Genomic DNA, 14,851 nt, shown 5'->3' on the forward strand with positions numbered 1-14,851 from the left:
TATGTATCTTTTACATTTTCATTGTACAGCACTTTGGTCAGTTTCTGTTGTTTTTAGATGTGCTTTATAAATAAACTTGACTTGTCTTGACCCAAGAAATTCCCAAATTCTAGCAGCTAGCCCATTCGTGGCTTAGTGGTAAATGTCACTGTCTACAGAATGTGAAATCGGCGGTTCAAGCCCAGGCAGGACCACTTTTCTTTAACCTGCTTTTTTCCTCACTAAATTGTCTATTACATCTCAATTATTGCTTTGTCACCACATCTACCCGCCGGTCACTGCATTATGACGTACCATCTGCACGTTCACTTAACCGGATTCAATATGGCCAGGCCATATGGATTCAACCGGAGCTCAGCTGTGCTTCCTGCCCTGTGTTCTTAAAAACCACGGACAGGTTTGACCGTGAAATTTCACGCGTCAAGTAGTTATGTCGTGGTGGCGTACTGCCAAAGTGGCGCCCTAGAAAACCGAAAGATCGAATACCGTCTCGCCTTCAGGTAGACACTTTGATATGTTACACTAACACAGCCACTGTTTCACATATATAGCAATATTAAATATGCGTGAGGAGGAGGCGTGATCAGCTGATGGGATTTCATCTGACTGAGCGTACAAAAGGGACAGGAATGACAGGAAGAGGCTGTCATATTCTTCGTAGCTGACAACCGCTTGTATAGTACAATAACCATAAGTGCAGGATGGCTCTCAAATATCTCTTGACTGCCGCGTGTGTCTTGATGATGTTTATTGAACAGGATCAAGGTATCGTACAAGAGAAAAACTTTCCTGCTTCTGATGCATTATTGATGCTGTTACAATTGTATCGTAATTACTGTGATGGGCTAAATCTTGTTTTTAAATGATTAATGCATGATAATCCAATAGTGTCACAGTTTTCGTGTCACTAGGGGAGAGCGGGGCAGAACCTAACATGTAACGCGGACTTTTTAGCTAGATCTATCGAGCTTGACGTATTTCAGGTTGAACACGCAGAATTACCATCTCTTGTCTCCATCGAACGGCGGAAGAGTTCAATAAATACTTCGGGAGATATTGCCAAAATTCAGTTTTATTTGGTTTTTAGAAGTCTTTCCCTCGAAGCTCCGCTCCTTGCGCACGTGGTAGAGGACTGAATTGAACGTGTACAAATCTGGGATGGCTACTGTACCAGCGGTGTACAGTTATTACATTACATTACATTTATTTGGCAGCTGCTTTTATCTAAAGCGACGTACAAAAGTGCATTTCATGGTCATAGACAACTGCTAAACACAGGTTCAGTAAGGTGCAATACTTATTTTGTACAGCTGTGAGATAAACGCTTGATGTTTGAGTTCATAATCTCCGGGGACCACTGTGTGTTTAGGCTCTTAGTTATGCATGTTGAGCGAGTGCGCAGACAAAGTTTTGAGAACACACAGATGTCAGAATTCTGCGCGTGCGGATATACGCAGACATGCAAATAAACGTTGCATGTCTGCTTGTATCAAGTGTGCTTTTGAGCAAACGAAATTAATTTTCGTTTGCTCAAAATTAATCTCGCACGTGTGAAAAACACCTCTTTGTGCGCTCAAAATATCCTCTCGCATGGGTACACATTTGGTACAAAAATGGCTCCACACTTTGACTAAGAATACGAACTGGAAAAGGACCGTGAGTGGACCGTTACTACATTTTTGCATTTTGTCAAAGATACTGAACTGCTGTGCGAGTGCCTCAAATCTTTAAAATACACGAATACATAAATAACGCTTGAAATGCTAGGGACTAATGATCTACCTTTTCTTCACAGCTCAAAATGCAGTTACACCTGAAAATGTATAATGCACCAAAATTCAAAGAAAAATTATAACGTATGGTAAAGTCATCATGCACACGTTGTGATTGTTTTTCCTGCAGAGGTAAATCAACAGGCTCCCAATTAATTTGTTGGAACATTATTCTAATGAAACCCACTTTACAAATGTGTAGCTAAACAAACTGTTAACTTATTAATGTTTTTTTGTTGTTGTTGTTGTTGTTTGAATAGAGTCTTAACCACTTTTGAAAAGTTACTTTAATTTACTTTTATTGGTTGCTGTGTTGCACACTACTTCCTGTGTTGAGTAATTTGTAGGTTAGTTAACTACATTTTCAGGGTAGCTTCCCGAACTCCATTTGTTCCCGTGCTCCTTTGTATTAGTCCAGTATAGGCCTATTTTCAGCACCAACCGCTGTCCATTTACCTTTGATTGCACTGTTGTCGTGATGGCACTGTTTTACAAACTTGTGGGGTTCAACTAGGTGCAGGTAGAGATTTAAATACCGTATATATATATATATATCTGGTCATATATCATATATCATAGACGTCTGGTGATGTCTATGCGTCGCAGACAACCTCATTGTCACTGTATCCATTCAAACTCAATGTGCTAAAGTACAGAACCAAAATAACAAAAAAATGTGTCACTGTCCAATGAATTATGGTGCTCACCATATATATATATATCTATACATATATATATATATATATATATATATATATATATATATATATAATATATATTATATATATATATATATATATAGCATTTTCTTAATTACCTGTTATTCTATCTCAGGTGGTTGTTTGCTGTAAGGCTACACAGAATAGAGTCCCTGAACTCATGGCCTCCAGTTATTTCCAGGTTGACTACGAGACGTGCAGTAAATGTGACAGTTTTGTGTATTATTGACTGGCTGCCTCTTTACCCGTTTATCTCATCAGCAATGAAGTGCACGGAGGTTCCAGGGAGCCTGAAGCAGATTGACGCCGGGGCGGGTCTGGTTGTTGGGGTGAATGCAGAGGACGGCATCTTTGCGCTTTTCGGGAAATCCTGGACCCGGTTGCCTGGGTCCCTTTCGCACGTTTCTGTGGGACCCTCGGGGATGTGGGGGGCCAACAGTGGCCATCTGATCTTCAAACTTGTGGGCGGCACGTGGGTTACAGTGCCAGGTGAGTGCGGTCATGAATGAGCGCGAATGTGCGAGAAGAGAGACTTTTGAGTGTGGTAACTGCGTACTGCGTCGGCCCCTGTTTCGTGAAGTCTTCGACATGAATGTACGGGTCCCCCAAAGCTGCGGGTTGTCCAATTCACTGACTCCATTCATAATTGCAGATTAGAAAAGAAAGACAGATCGTTCACACAAAGAAGATTCATACATACATACATCGCAAGTGTGCTGCATGCCACCTGTTTGTCTTCATCTTCTGTTTCAGGCCAACTGAACCAAGTGGACGCCGGCGGAGACCAGTTTGTGGTCGGGGTCAACCATGTTGAAAAGGTGTACTGCATGGAACGAGATTACGCTGTGGACTTCAGAAGCAGTGGCTCCCCTGCACCCTGGAGCCAGCTTCCAGGGGTGCTTGTCTACTACAGCTGTGGCCCCATTGGTTGTTGGGGTGTCAATAAAAACCAGGACATCTATATGAGGGAGGTGAGCATGGAATCGTGCAGGGAGAAGCAGAGGGTGTCACATAGAGGAGAGGACGCCTGGGTGAACAGCCAAACGGTCAATTCTGTATATTGAATTATTGTATATTAATATAAAATAATAATTAATACGTTATTATTTAGTATTATTATTATAAATACTATATAATAATGATTTATCAGGTATCCATGTACAGGGATCTACTTCTAGAACACAGCATTAGTGCAGCCCATGTTCCAAGTCTAATATCTGCTAACCTAGGTCAAGTACTGCAGAACATGCTTGGATGTCTATTCAATGAATTATGAACACGCCAGTGCGTGTCAGTGTACGCTCACGAGACCTTGAGTTGGTGTGCTCATGTCCGTACAGGGAGTGGGTCCAACAGAGTGTCAGGGCATTACAGACTGGCAGCACATCCAAGGGAAGTTGGTGATGGTTGAGGTGGGAACTGATGGCAGTGTTTATGGAGTCAATGCTGGGGGAGATGTGTATCAGAGGTAAGAGACTCACTGAAACGGAGTAAAGGAACAGGCACACCAATGAGCCAGTGAAAATAGGATTTTCAAGAAATGTAGTTTCTATAAATTTTCTATTCTGTAAATTATCCAGAAGGGATGGTATAACGGGTGTAAATGTTTCACTTGGAACACAAAAACATGGCTTTTCATTCATAAAAAAAAACATATTTTTGGAATATGCTACTTATAACTTGTTGCTTTTTAATTGAAAGTGGATGAGATTTTAATTGATTTTCTCTATTAATTGATAGTACTTCAGTGTAAACTGAATTTATTTACAAGTGTGAATGAATTTTTTAAATGTAACTGAAGTGTAGGGTTTTGCATTTGATTTAAAGTGCATTTTTACCAGCTCTACCAAACGGTCAATTAAAAAAAACATTCACAATCAAAAGTGAGGTTTTTAAATTGGGAGTTAAGTTGAATTTTGTATTATTATTTTCTCAGCGTTTTCCCCATTTTACTCTAATTACACCTGTTAGCCCATTCTTTCACTGGCACATATGCATCCTTACAAACAAATTTCCACGCAGACTTTAGCCATGAATTTGATAAAGCATTCAATCCAACATGAGCACTATAGATAGACTGGAGAAGACTTGTTGTGGAAATATTAACAGTGCACATGTAGATCTGAGGAGAGTCTACAGCTATGCATTGTTTTTTTTATTATTAATATTTCGATCTCAGCCAATGAGCTGTCTTGCTCACGTGTCCACTACTTTCCCAACAGGGATGGCGTCACTGAATGTGACCCAGCAGGAATATCCTGGACCTTGCTGAGCGAGTGTGGCAAGAGCAAGCATGTGAGCTATGACTTGGGGCACCTGTGGGTCATCTCCCCAGATGACAAGATCCAGGACTGTGTTGTCTAAGTGCATTAAGCCCAAACAAATGTCAAATAAATGTTTCATAAGCATCCTTAACTGTTTATGATACTTTATACTGATACATGGTGCCTTTTGATTCGCATTGGTAACGCTGGATATATCCTGCCACAAGCCGTTGATGGGATGAGTGGTAACTGAGCTGTAACAAATGAAATTCTCAGAATTGATTGATCAGTGCTTTTGCCTCCATCTTTATCAATTAAAATACGTTTTCAAGCACATTCCTTTGCGTGAACAACACTTTTTTTGTTGTTGATTTATTTTTTTCCAGAGTGAACAGGGAAAGGACCTTCACAGTGGGCTCTATCCTAAGGGCCTTGTTACTGAAGCATAACACACACGTGCATTTGAGGCACAGACAGGCTAGTTTGATGGCAGAGAGTTGAAAGGTTCAAGTACTCTGCGGCTTAATTAATTAATGGGCATGTCGTGGGTGTAACATGCAGTGAACACATCAGTGTCATTCTCCATTCCCTTTAGAGCCGCCTGCGTTTGCCCCACGTTGTATTGCTGATATAATGGCAGTAATATAATGGATAGATATTAATAATGATAGAATAACGAGACAACAATAATACAATTAACAGGGGGGAGCAGGAAACAAAACAGAAGTGCCGCCATCTGGCGGCCCAACAAGGGAAACACAGACAGGAAAACACAGAACCATGACAAAGACTCAGACCTCACAAGAAAGGCCATACATTGAAGCTGTGAAATTACGAACACATTTATCCTTTTTTATTATTTTAGTGATGCAACTGGAGCATGCTCTGTTTCTATCAATGTTGGACAAAAAGAATGTTCTTTCCATGATGGATGGAAGAGATTAAATGCACCAGCCTGTCAATGCATTTAGGGTTGACTACAGAGGCTGCGTGTCACAGTGCTTTTTGCAGCCACACTAGGGGGCACTGTTACAGGATCATAACATCAAATGTGTGACCTCTTGTTTTGAACATCTCTGTGGTCACTTCATTGAGGAGACTCAGAACTTTGAGGTGAGTGTAATCTTTGTGTTTTTCACGGGTCTAAGTACATTTTCAACTTTCTGGGATTTCTAAAATAAAGTATGTTGAGTATGTCCTTAAATACGTATTTCTATTTGAAAGAAAAGAGGGATAGCTCCAATCTGACCTTATTTTCATTTTGCTAGGCCAAAGCATGTGGTAGCTAGCTAAAAATAATAACTAAACTGGTTGATTGGGGCTGGGGCACTATTATTTTTGCTAAGCCAGGAAGTATATTGTGTTTAGTTGAAATTCTGAAAATCCTTCGGCTAGAGAAGGTTGCATTCCATTCTGTCATGTCATAATAAGCCTCAGTTTGCCTTTATGTATATTTTGAAATGGTGCCATCAAAAACAAGCCCAACTATATCTTTGTTTGGGAGATATACATCATCCAAACAGCAGAAGGTTTCCATACAGACAAGCACACACACACACACATGCACACACGCCGGGATGAGAGGTACCAGATGGGAGTGGAGATACTCACAAGTCCCTGGCTGGCGGCCACTCAGTTGGAGTTTACTACAGTGGACTGAGACGGTCGCCCAGATGTATAGTGCAGGTTTTTCTGTGAATGCTTGGTGGAAGAGACTCTGTCCTGAAAGATTTCAAATCCCACCTCTGAGAGAACCTCTCCCATACCCTGGCGGAGGTTGGGGGACACAGAGTCCAAATGGACCCTGCTCAAAACCTCTATTGCGGAAGGAGCTGCTGGGGGCCGTGGTCAAGAGCCAGGCGCCGGTGACATGTCCAGGCGGCAGCCATTTTGTGGACTCCAGCGGCGAGGGAGGCTGCCCGAAGAAAGGAGACTTTCTGGGCCTGGCTGGCGTGAAGCGCTCCTGATTCAGCGGGCAGGCGCTGGCAGGCAAACAAGGCTGCAGTTGCTGCAGCTGCAGAAGCAGAAACCAGGGCATGTGTGTAGCACAGTGGGTAAGGAATGGCTTGTAACTAAAGGTTCGAGGTTCGATTCGGGTAAGGACACTGTCGTTGTACCCTTGACAAGGTACTTAACCGGAATTGCTTCAGTGTATATATCCAGCTGTATAAATGGATACAATGTAAAATGCTATGTAAAAAAAAAAAAAAGTTGTGTAAGTCGCTCTGGATAAGAGCGTCTGCTAAATGCCTGTAATGTAATGGCATGGGAGGAGCAATTATTCCTAATGCACTCACTATTCCCTTTAACCTTCCTTTTTCCTACGGCAGTGTTGAAAGAAATTAGTTTTTTGATTCGATTCGTTTTTTGCATATTTGACAATTTGCCTTTCAAAGAGCCTTTTAGCTACCCTTAGTTCTTATATATATATATATATATATATATATATATATATAAAACAGTATCCAGCCTTATTAATCTCAGTACTGTTATTTTTATGTATCCTATGAAGTTCATTTTTTTCCTCAAACTCTTCCATATATATTTATTCATCCAACAGATAGCCTGCTTTTTGAACTTACTTTTTCTTACCCTTGCATTGAACTTACATTGTGCATGAAGAACATCCCTGCCCTACTTTTCATTCATAGTCAAATCAAAGAGTTTCACCCAGTCTATTTTACTTAAATTTGGCATGTTGTTAAAGTTGGCACGCCTAAAATTTAAAAAAATTGTGCATTTAAAGGAGTGTCACATGTGGTGACATCACAAGGGGTCAAAGGCGCATGCGGTCACTGTCTAACTGTCGCTACGGAGGGGTGTTTGGAGGAGTACAGCCCATGTTTTATTGAATGATTCAATGTCCTTGACGCCTTTGTGTGCAGCCTTGAGTTTGAATTTACCGCCTAGGCGCTGAAGCACGTTTGCAGCCTTGCAGGATTATAAGACCTGGAATTGTGCTCTGTCGTTGTGGCTGAGGCCCGTACTGAGATGTGTGCCTCTCATTTGTGCTTGAAATAGCATTAGTGTGAGGGAAAGGATTACACGCTCGGAATGATCAGAGTCACAAGTCTCTCTCTCTCTCTCTCTGTCTCTCTCCTTCTCTCTCTCTCTCTCTGTCTCTCTCTCTCTCCCCTTCTCTCTCTCTCTCTGTCTCTCTCTCTCCTTTCTGTCTCTCTCTCTCTCTCTCTGTTAAGTGAAATAAATATTTGGATAAAGTTTTAAGCCCAAGTCTCACATGCAATTCATTTGCACCTAGGATCCACTGAAAGCGTTTCATGCAAAATATTTCAGGGGTAACACGGGGCCGCTTTCAGCTACTGGCGACACCCTGTGGTTTCATGTGGTACAACAAGTAGAACTGAAATTTGTTTTGTATTTTCTGCGGAAAGATTACCCGTCCGTGCATTATCTTTACCCGCTTATCCTGGTAAGGACTGGGCAAGGCTGCCAAAAGGGCACTCACACCATTCACTCCCCATTCACTCACACTCATACCCATGGGCAACTTAGATTCTTCAATTAGCCTTTAGATTATACAGAAAGATTATGCAGATTACAAAACAATTCTTGTTAGGGCGTACCCAGGGTTGGAGGTCACAAAAGATGAGAGACGGACCAAAATGAGATGCTGATGGTGAAATTTATTTATATATATTTATATATTTGTCAAAACGCGGTCATATTTCAACAATGAATTAATTCCTGACTCATTTGGAATTTTAAGTTCTCCCTTTGCAAACTTTCATTTAATTCCATTCACTGCAAACAGTTAGCTTGGCTCACTTACAAGGGTATGTTACCTCAATATTACCTTGTCTACACTTCAGTTAGCTCGTTTAATTTTTTAAAATATCTGTAATCTGCGGCCTCTGACTGTAATGCGTATGGATTTAAGCTTACTGCTGGCATTCAGAGAGCAAAGCGAGCACAAGCTAAAACTTCCAGTCATCCGGCATGTGGCATTCTACATGTTACAGGCTCAGAGCTCCTGTACTGCTCATTATATCAGAAGCAAAATGTCAAAGCATGCTGTTGAAAGGGTAACACCTCATACAAATATATCTTGTGCATAATTTAATCATACATTAATAATTTAAATGTACATTTTAATTGTGCATTTAATTGCACATAATTTACATTATATGTTAAACAAGAGCAGTACATATGTGCTGTTACATTTTCTTCTCATCAGCACCATATGCTGTATGTTTAAAGTGGCTTTATATATATATAAATACAGTCAGGCTAAATATACCTACCTCATTGTCCTATGACTGTGTTCATGTATAAACCTGTCAGTACATTCTACAATACATTAAAAACTGACAAAAATTGATTGTTTATTCTGTCATTTTTGCCACATATCAGTGTTGATTATTCCCATCATCTATGCAACCGTGTCCCTTTCATTGTTTGAAGAAAAAATAAAGTGTTCTCTGTAAATTAAAATAAAGTTGGATCTGGAAAAATATGATTATGCTGAAATTTCATGTCTGCAGTCGGTTTACTGGGCCCAGAATGTGTTTCCACTGAACTGGCTTCCCGCTGGTGCTGAGGACAGGGTATTGTTAGTAACCAGTCTGGCATAAATCCACCCCAGAGATTCTGCCTCAGATTTCCACCATTGCTTTGCTTTGTGCAGCGCTAGGCGCTAATGAGAGAAAAATAATTGAAAAGGATAACATCACATAAAATATATATATATATATATTGTAAATAATTTACTATAAATGTTAAACAAGAGCAATATTTATGTGCTGTTACATTACATTTTTTCTCATTAGCACCACATGCTGTGGGTATCAAGTGGCTTTAAATATAAATACAGTCAGTCGTAAATATAGCTACCTCCTGTGGTCCAACGGTCTAGTGTAATCCCAGGAAGTAAACCTGTTAGATGAGTGGAAGTTACTGGGGGTTCTGTTCACAGAGAAGCGTGGGGATTAAGACTGGCTGACCTGAGGCAGCCCAGTTAACAGTTTATTCTTGGTACTGTGCGCTGTCCGTGGTGCTGAAAGCGGGGCGGATACCGCGTTTCATGCGTACACTCTAGGATTGTACACTGGGCAACTCCAGCTACACACAGGGCAACCCTATACACTGGCACTCTCACACAGGCAACTCCAGCTACACATGGGCAACTCCGCATACACAGGGCAACTCCAGCTAACACGGCAACTCCTGCTACACACAGGCACTCCTGCTAACACAGGGCAACTCCAGCTAACACTAGGGCAACTCCTGCTATACACAGGGCAACTCCCAGGCATCACTAACAGGGCAACTCCTGCTACACACAGGGCAACCTGCTACACCTGCAACTCATACACAGGGCAACTCCAGCTATACACTGGGCAACTCCTGCTATACACAGGGCAACTCCTGCTACACACAGGGCAACTCCAGCTACACATAGGGCAACTCCTGCTATACACAGGGCAACTCCAGCTACACACAGTGCAACTCCTGCTACACACAGGGCACCTCCTGCTATACACAGGGCAACTCCAGCTACACACAGGGCAACTCCTGCTATACACAGGGCAACTCCTGCTATACATTACATTACATTACATTACAGGCATTTGGCAGACACTATTATCCAGAGCGATGTACAACAAAGTATATAACCAAAACCAGGAACAAGTACAGTACAAGTACAGTTCCAAGTGCAGGGAACGACCACGTAGTTTAACTTGGACCCTGTATGTTAATCTGGACACAGGGCAACTCCAGCTACACACTGGGCAACTCCAGCGACACACAAGGCAACTCCAACCACATTATAGACTGCACCACAGGATTTACATTCACCAAACAGCATTTACATTCATCATAATATTATTCCAAAATGAAACTGTCAGACTTCCCTGCTTCTCTGTTACCAGCACCTCTTTGGCATGGCTGGGTTCTCTAATAAAATTAAAGGCCAATGTCCTTAATGGTTGAGATCACTGCTTAAGTCCTCCATGCTTTGCGCGACCTGTCTATTTACAGTCCCATTGACGCAGTGAACACTTCGCTAATCTGGGGATTTGACGTGCGTAGCGGAAAACAAAGCTGGGCTGCTATGAAAGCCACCTCGGGTGTGGGGTGTGGGGGCGGGGGTGCGGTGGGGGGGGTGGGAGCGGCCATTTCAGAAAAGGACCAGAACAGACAGGGACTGGAACAGCGGAGCAGCAAGGGCAGCTGAGCGAGAGGGGAACCCATCGCCTCCTGACCGCGATCACCCAGACGGTGCCTGAGCGGGACGTCCCGTCTGAGGAGGGCCAGGCGACGGTGCAGCCGCGATCGCAGCCTCGGCGTGACCTCAGCGCTCGCATGGAGCCCGTCGTCCCCGCCTCCTCCGGCGCGGACGCCCAGTTCTCCAGGAAGGCGGTCAAAGCGGCCCTCAGGGGCGCCTCTTCTCATTTCGTGGGCAGCGCCATCGCGATCCTGTCCTCGTACACCGCGGCCACGCTGGCCATGAACCGCGGGAGGAAAATCCAAGCGCGGAAACTGAAAGGAAACCCAAGGTAGACCCCCCCCCCCCCCCCCACTGGTGGATCATACGCAGGAGTTCTACATGCCTTTCGCGTTTCACGCTGTGTTCATCGAACAATTCCTGCTGGTAGCTGATCGAAAAGAATCTGCTGATTTGCTGTTGCTCGACGAAGCCTTTGATGTGCAACAGGAGAAAGGGAAACAAAGGAAAGGCGAGGGAAACAAAGAAGCTCATCACTTATGACAAAGATAAGTGTGATAAAGACCTTGTCGCTATTTAAAACAAAGAAGATGCCAACTAGTGCTCATGTATGTGCTGGGAGAGAGGAGCGGTAGACTTTACTGAGTGGGTGATTGTCAATGCACAGCCAGATGTGTTTAAGCTTATACAGGACACGTCTTTGACTAAGGTCAGGATTACAGACTGAATTTATTTTTGCACTGTGGTAGCTTGCATGCAAGTAAATCAACACAACACAGTCAACTGTACTCTATTTCGCTCTTCTAACATACTTCAAATAGATGTGCGATGCTTTTTGGTCATTGTGTACATTGATTTAAAAGACTGTACAGACAGCTGTGTTCCATCAGAAATGAAGTGAGCTGCGGTGCTGTGACAGGCCGCTGCCACTAGGAGGCGTGCTACTTATGCAACTTGCAGGCTAAAAGGGATACAGTCTGTTGTTGTGTTCTCTGTCTGTGGGTTCAGACTAACAGGTTGCAGAACTCTCTTATGTGATCACATGACTATACAGCACTTCTGAGCAGTGTCGTTCAATGTTTTTGAAACTTCAAAAGGAAGCGAAATCAGTCCCAAGACCCTGATATATTACAGTAACTGCCTGGGGCTAATTGTGGGATATCCTGTCAAGAAAACCAGAACGGAATTCCCATTGTTATCACAAGGGGGCAGGATGGCACCTTACACAACTGTTCCGTTGTTGTAATTAATTTAAATAACATTCATGGTATGACTCTGTTTTCGGATTTACTTGCTCTAAAAGGAGGTCTAAAAGACCTGGAGGAAACAGAATAAATGGCTTATTATTATTATTATTATTATTATTATTATTATTATTATTATTATTAGTAGTAGTAGTAGTAGTAGTAGTAGTAATCATAATCATAATAATAATCATAATGTTTTCCACACATTCTGTTGATGGCTATGGCATTTTTTATTTTGTGTTTTTCATTCATTTCATTAAAAAAATGCAGGTTCAAAAATGAATTATTTAACTTTAACATTTATTTATGTAAATATTATGTCCAAGTATATTATGGTATGTAGGAAAAATATACACAGAAAACTATGTTGAGAAACCAGCAACAAAATAAAAATGAAATGACTTATAAATCGTTGGTTTAAAGGAAAGGAACAAATGTGCTGTACAAGTGGTTGGCCAGGGGATTTTACACACTGAATAGAACCTGTGATCAGCGTTTTCTTCCTTGAAATAAATCAAGTCTGACTTCTGTGTTGTTTTATTCCACTACCAAGCGCATAATTTAGCAGATGCTCCGAACTGGATTGTTTCACTTACTGTAAGTGCAAGTCTGGAAAAGGGTCCTTACCAGTATATTGGTATATTACACCAGTAATGAATGGGATGAATTTTATGCTAATTATCTAGGCTGAACAAATTTAATCATCCCATTACATTTCAACACACCATCAGGGTCACCCCCCCCCCCAAAAAAAGTAATTAAAAAAATTTTTTTTTAAGAAGAAACGTATGTTTTGATCACTTTTTTTGGGGGGATTTCCATAAAGAATGAGACTTTATTGATAAGATTTGATTGATAGATTGCCAGAGCTAGAGGACAGTTATGGAGGCTATGCTACCATAACAGGAGTCTGACTCCCGAGCAATCTAAAACATGGCCTTTGCTTCCCTGCGTCTCACTCACTTGATAACATCCTTCATTTCTCCGTTTTTCTCAGGCAGAGCAGAACAAAGAGTACCCGCATACAGTGGATTCATTTTCCAGGTCTTCCAAAAGAGTTTGTTCATTTGTACAAGGGGATTGGGTTTGGAGGAGAGAAAACAGAACACTAAAGCTGAACATGATGAAATCACAAAACGACTGCTGTGTGTGTGTGTGTATTTTTTTAAAACCGATCCAGTTCCATACAGTGACACCATATTATTGGGGCGGGGGGGAGGGGGGGCAAGTGAACAGTGTCTTCTGAATCCTCTTTTGTTTTGTAGGTTAAAGGAGGCAACCTGTCAAGTCGTAGTAACTCTCACAATGCAATTGCATTATCACAAAACACCATAAATAAATCTGAAAACCCAAAGTCAGCTACGAGAACGCCACAAAATTATTGCCTAGAAAAATGGGAGGGAACCTCCAGCAAAACAGCAGATTACAAAATCAGCAAGAATTAAAGACACAGACAAAAGCTTTAAAATTTATATTTGCATCAGTCCTAAGAACAAATCCTGAGAATCCTATGTGTCATACATTGAGAAGCTTAGAACTTATTTAAATGCAATATAGATTCATATAGGAAATTATCCAGGAGCACATTCTGGGTTAATGATGCTAATTTAGTTTTGAATGAACCCGACCAACTCGTTACAACGTTGAACACGCAGAGGGCACTGTGGACCACTTTCACTGTGGTCATTCAGAATGACATGTTTCCTTCTCTTTATTTTTCAAGCCAAGATCCACGGACTCAGGTTGTGTGGCAGAAAATGTGCACAGGCTCTGCAGGAAGTGTGGAGCTCAATCATCTGTCAAATGTCAATTCCAGCCTCTCGCTTTCCTGTGCTGGCACAGGGAAGCCATCTGAGCGAGCCTTCCATCGAGTGGACTTGTGCCGCTCTGGTATGTTCCCTTCCTATAGAACCTACCTCATTTTATCTAACTTTACCAAACAGCTGCCATTTCAGCTCGTTGGATTATCCTGACCTTTCTTTGAAGGCATGGTGGTGCTAAAATGTCTTTTTTTTTTGACAAAATGTCAGCACTGAATGTATAAACAGACAGAGGCATCATCTATCCGTAGCATTTAAACCACGGCAGTAGAGTGCGGAGGGTCCCCCCCAATCACTTGTCCCTTTGCATAACACAACCTCATCTGAACATCCTCATCTGGTGAAAAAACAACAGCTGGGATGTGGGACTTCTGGTAGCAGAAACAAATTCCCATAGACAGGGGAGCCTGGAGCCTCTGTCTTGCCTCCATGTTGTGCAACCGTCAGCCTGAAACTAGCCCGTCCATTCTGCCATTTCAGTGAGTGAAACATCACACATTTTTCAACCATGTCCTTTCCCCCCAATTTCCTCACTGAGTAAACAGACTGCCTGATCGCCCACAATGCAGGGAAGGTAGGTCACAGATGATCTCTCTGTGCATGGTTCTGACCGATTCCCATTGCTTTGTTTCCAGGAGCACAAATCTGAAAGGTGGCAGCATTTCTGCTTTGATGAATTCTTTGAATTATCTTTAAAAAAAAGAGAAGCCAACACAGAATGAACACAATGACAAAACCCGTCAGGAATAATGACTTGACACAGAGGTGAACTGATAAAAGGCTCAGTATTTACCAATGATGGAAATGAATGCAATTAGTGGTGGCAGGGGCCTCTGCCAAGC

At 42.1% G+C, this 14,851-nt stretch overlaps 1 protein-coding gene across 1 annotated transcript; it reads left to right on the forward strand.

The window, feature by feature from the left end:
- The first annotated feature begins 618 nt into the window (after window positions 1-618).
- On the forward strand, window positions 619-5,091 carry LOC135248920 (fish-egg lectin-like). Its single transcript, XM_064323984.1, has 5 exons — window positions 619-765; window positions 2,753-2,980; window positions 3,245-3,462; window positions 3,832-3,959; window positions 4,714-5,091. The coding sequence occupies exons 1-5, from the start codon at window positions 702-704 to the stop codon at window positions 4,853-4,855; spliced, it is 780 nt and encodes a 259-aa protein (XP_064180054.1). The 5' UTR covers window positions 619-701; the 3' UTR covers window positions 4,856-5,091.
- The last annotated feature ends 9,760 nt before the right edge of the window (window positions 5,092-14,851 follow it).

The sequence above is a fragment of the Anguilla rostrata genome, chromosome 2, assembly GCF_018555375.3.
Source record: "Anguilla rostrata isolate EN2019 chromosome 2, ASM1855537v3, whole genome shotgun sequence".
Classification (NCBI taxonomy): Eukaryota; Metazoa; Chordata; class Actinopteri; order Anguilliformes; family Anguillidae; genus Anguilla; species Anguilla rostrata.

Excerpts from the sequence above, each read along its gene's own strand:
- LOC135248920 (XM_064323984.1), top strand. The coding sequence starts at position 702 with ATGGCTCTCAAATATCTCTTGACTGCCGCGTGTGTCTTGATGATGTTT. Across the intron at positions 2,981-3,244 it reads CACGTGGGTTACAGTGCCAG|GCCAACTGAACCAAGTGGAC; the intron begins GTGAGTGCGGTC and ends CTTCTGTTTCAG. Across the intron at positions 3,463-3,831 it reads AGGACATCTATATGAGGGAG|GGAGTGGGTCCAACAGAGTG; the intron begins GTGAGCATGGAA and ends ATGTCCGTACAG.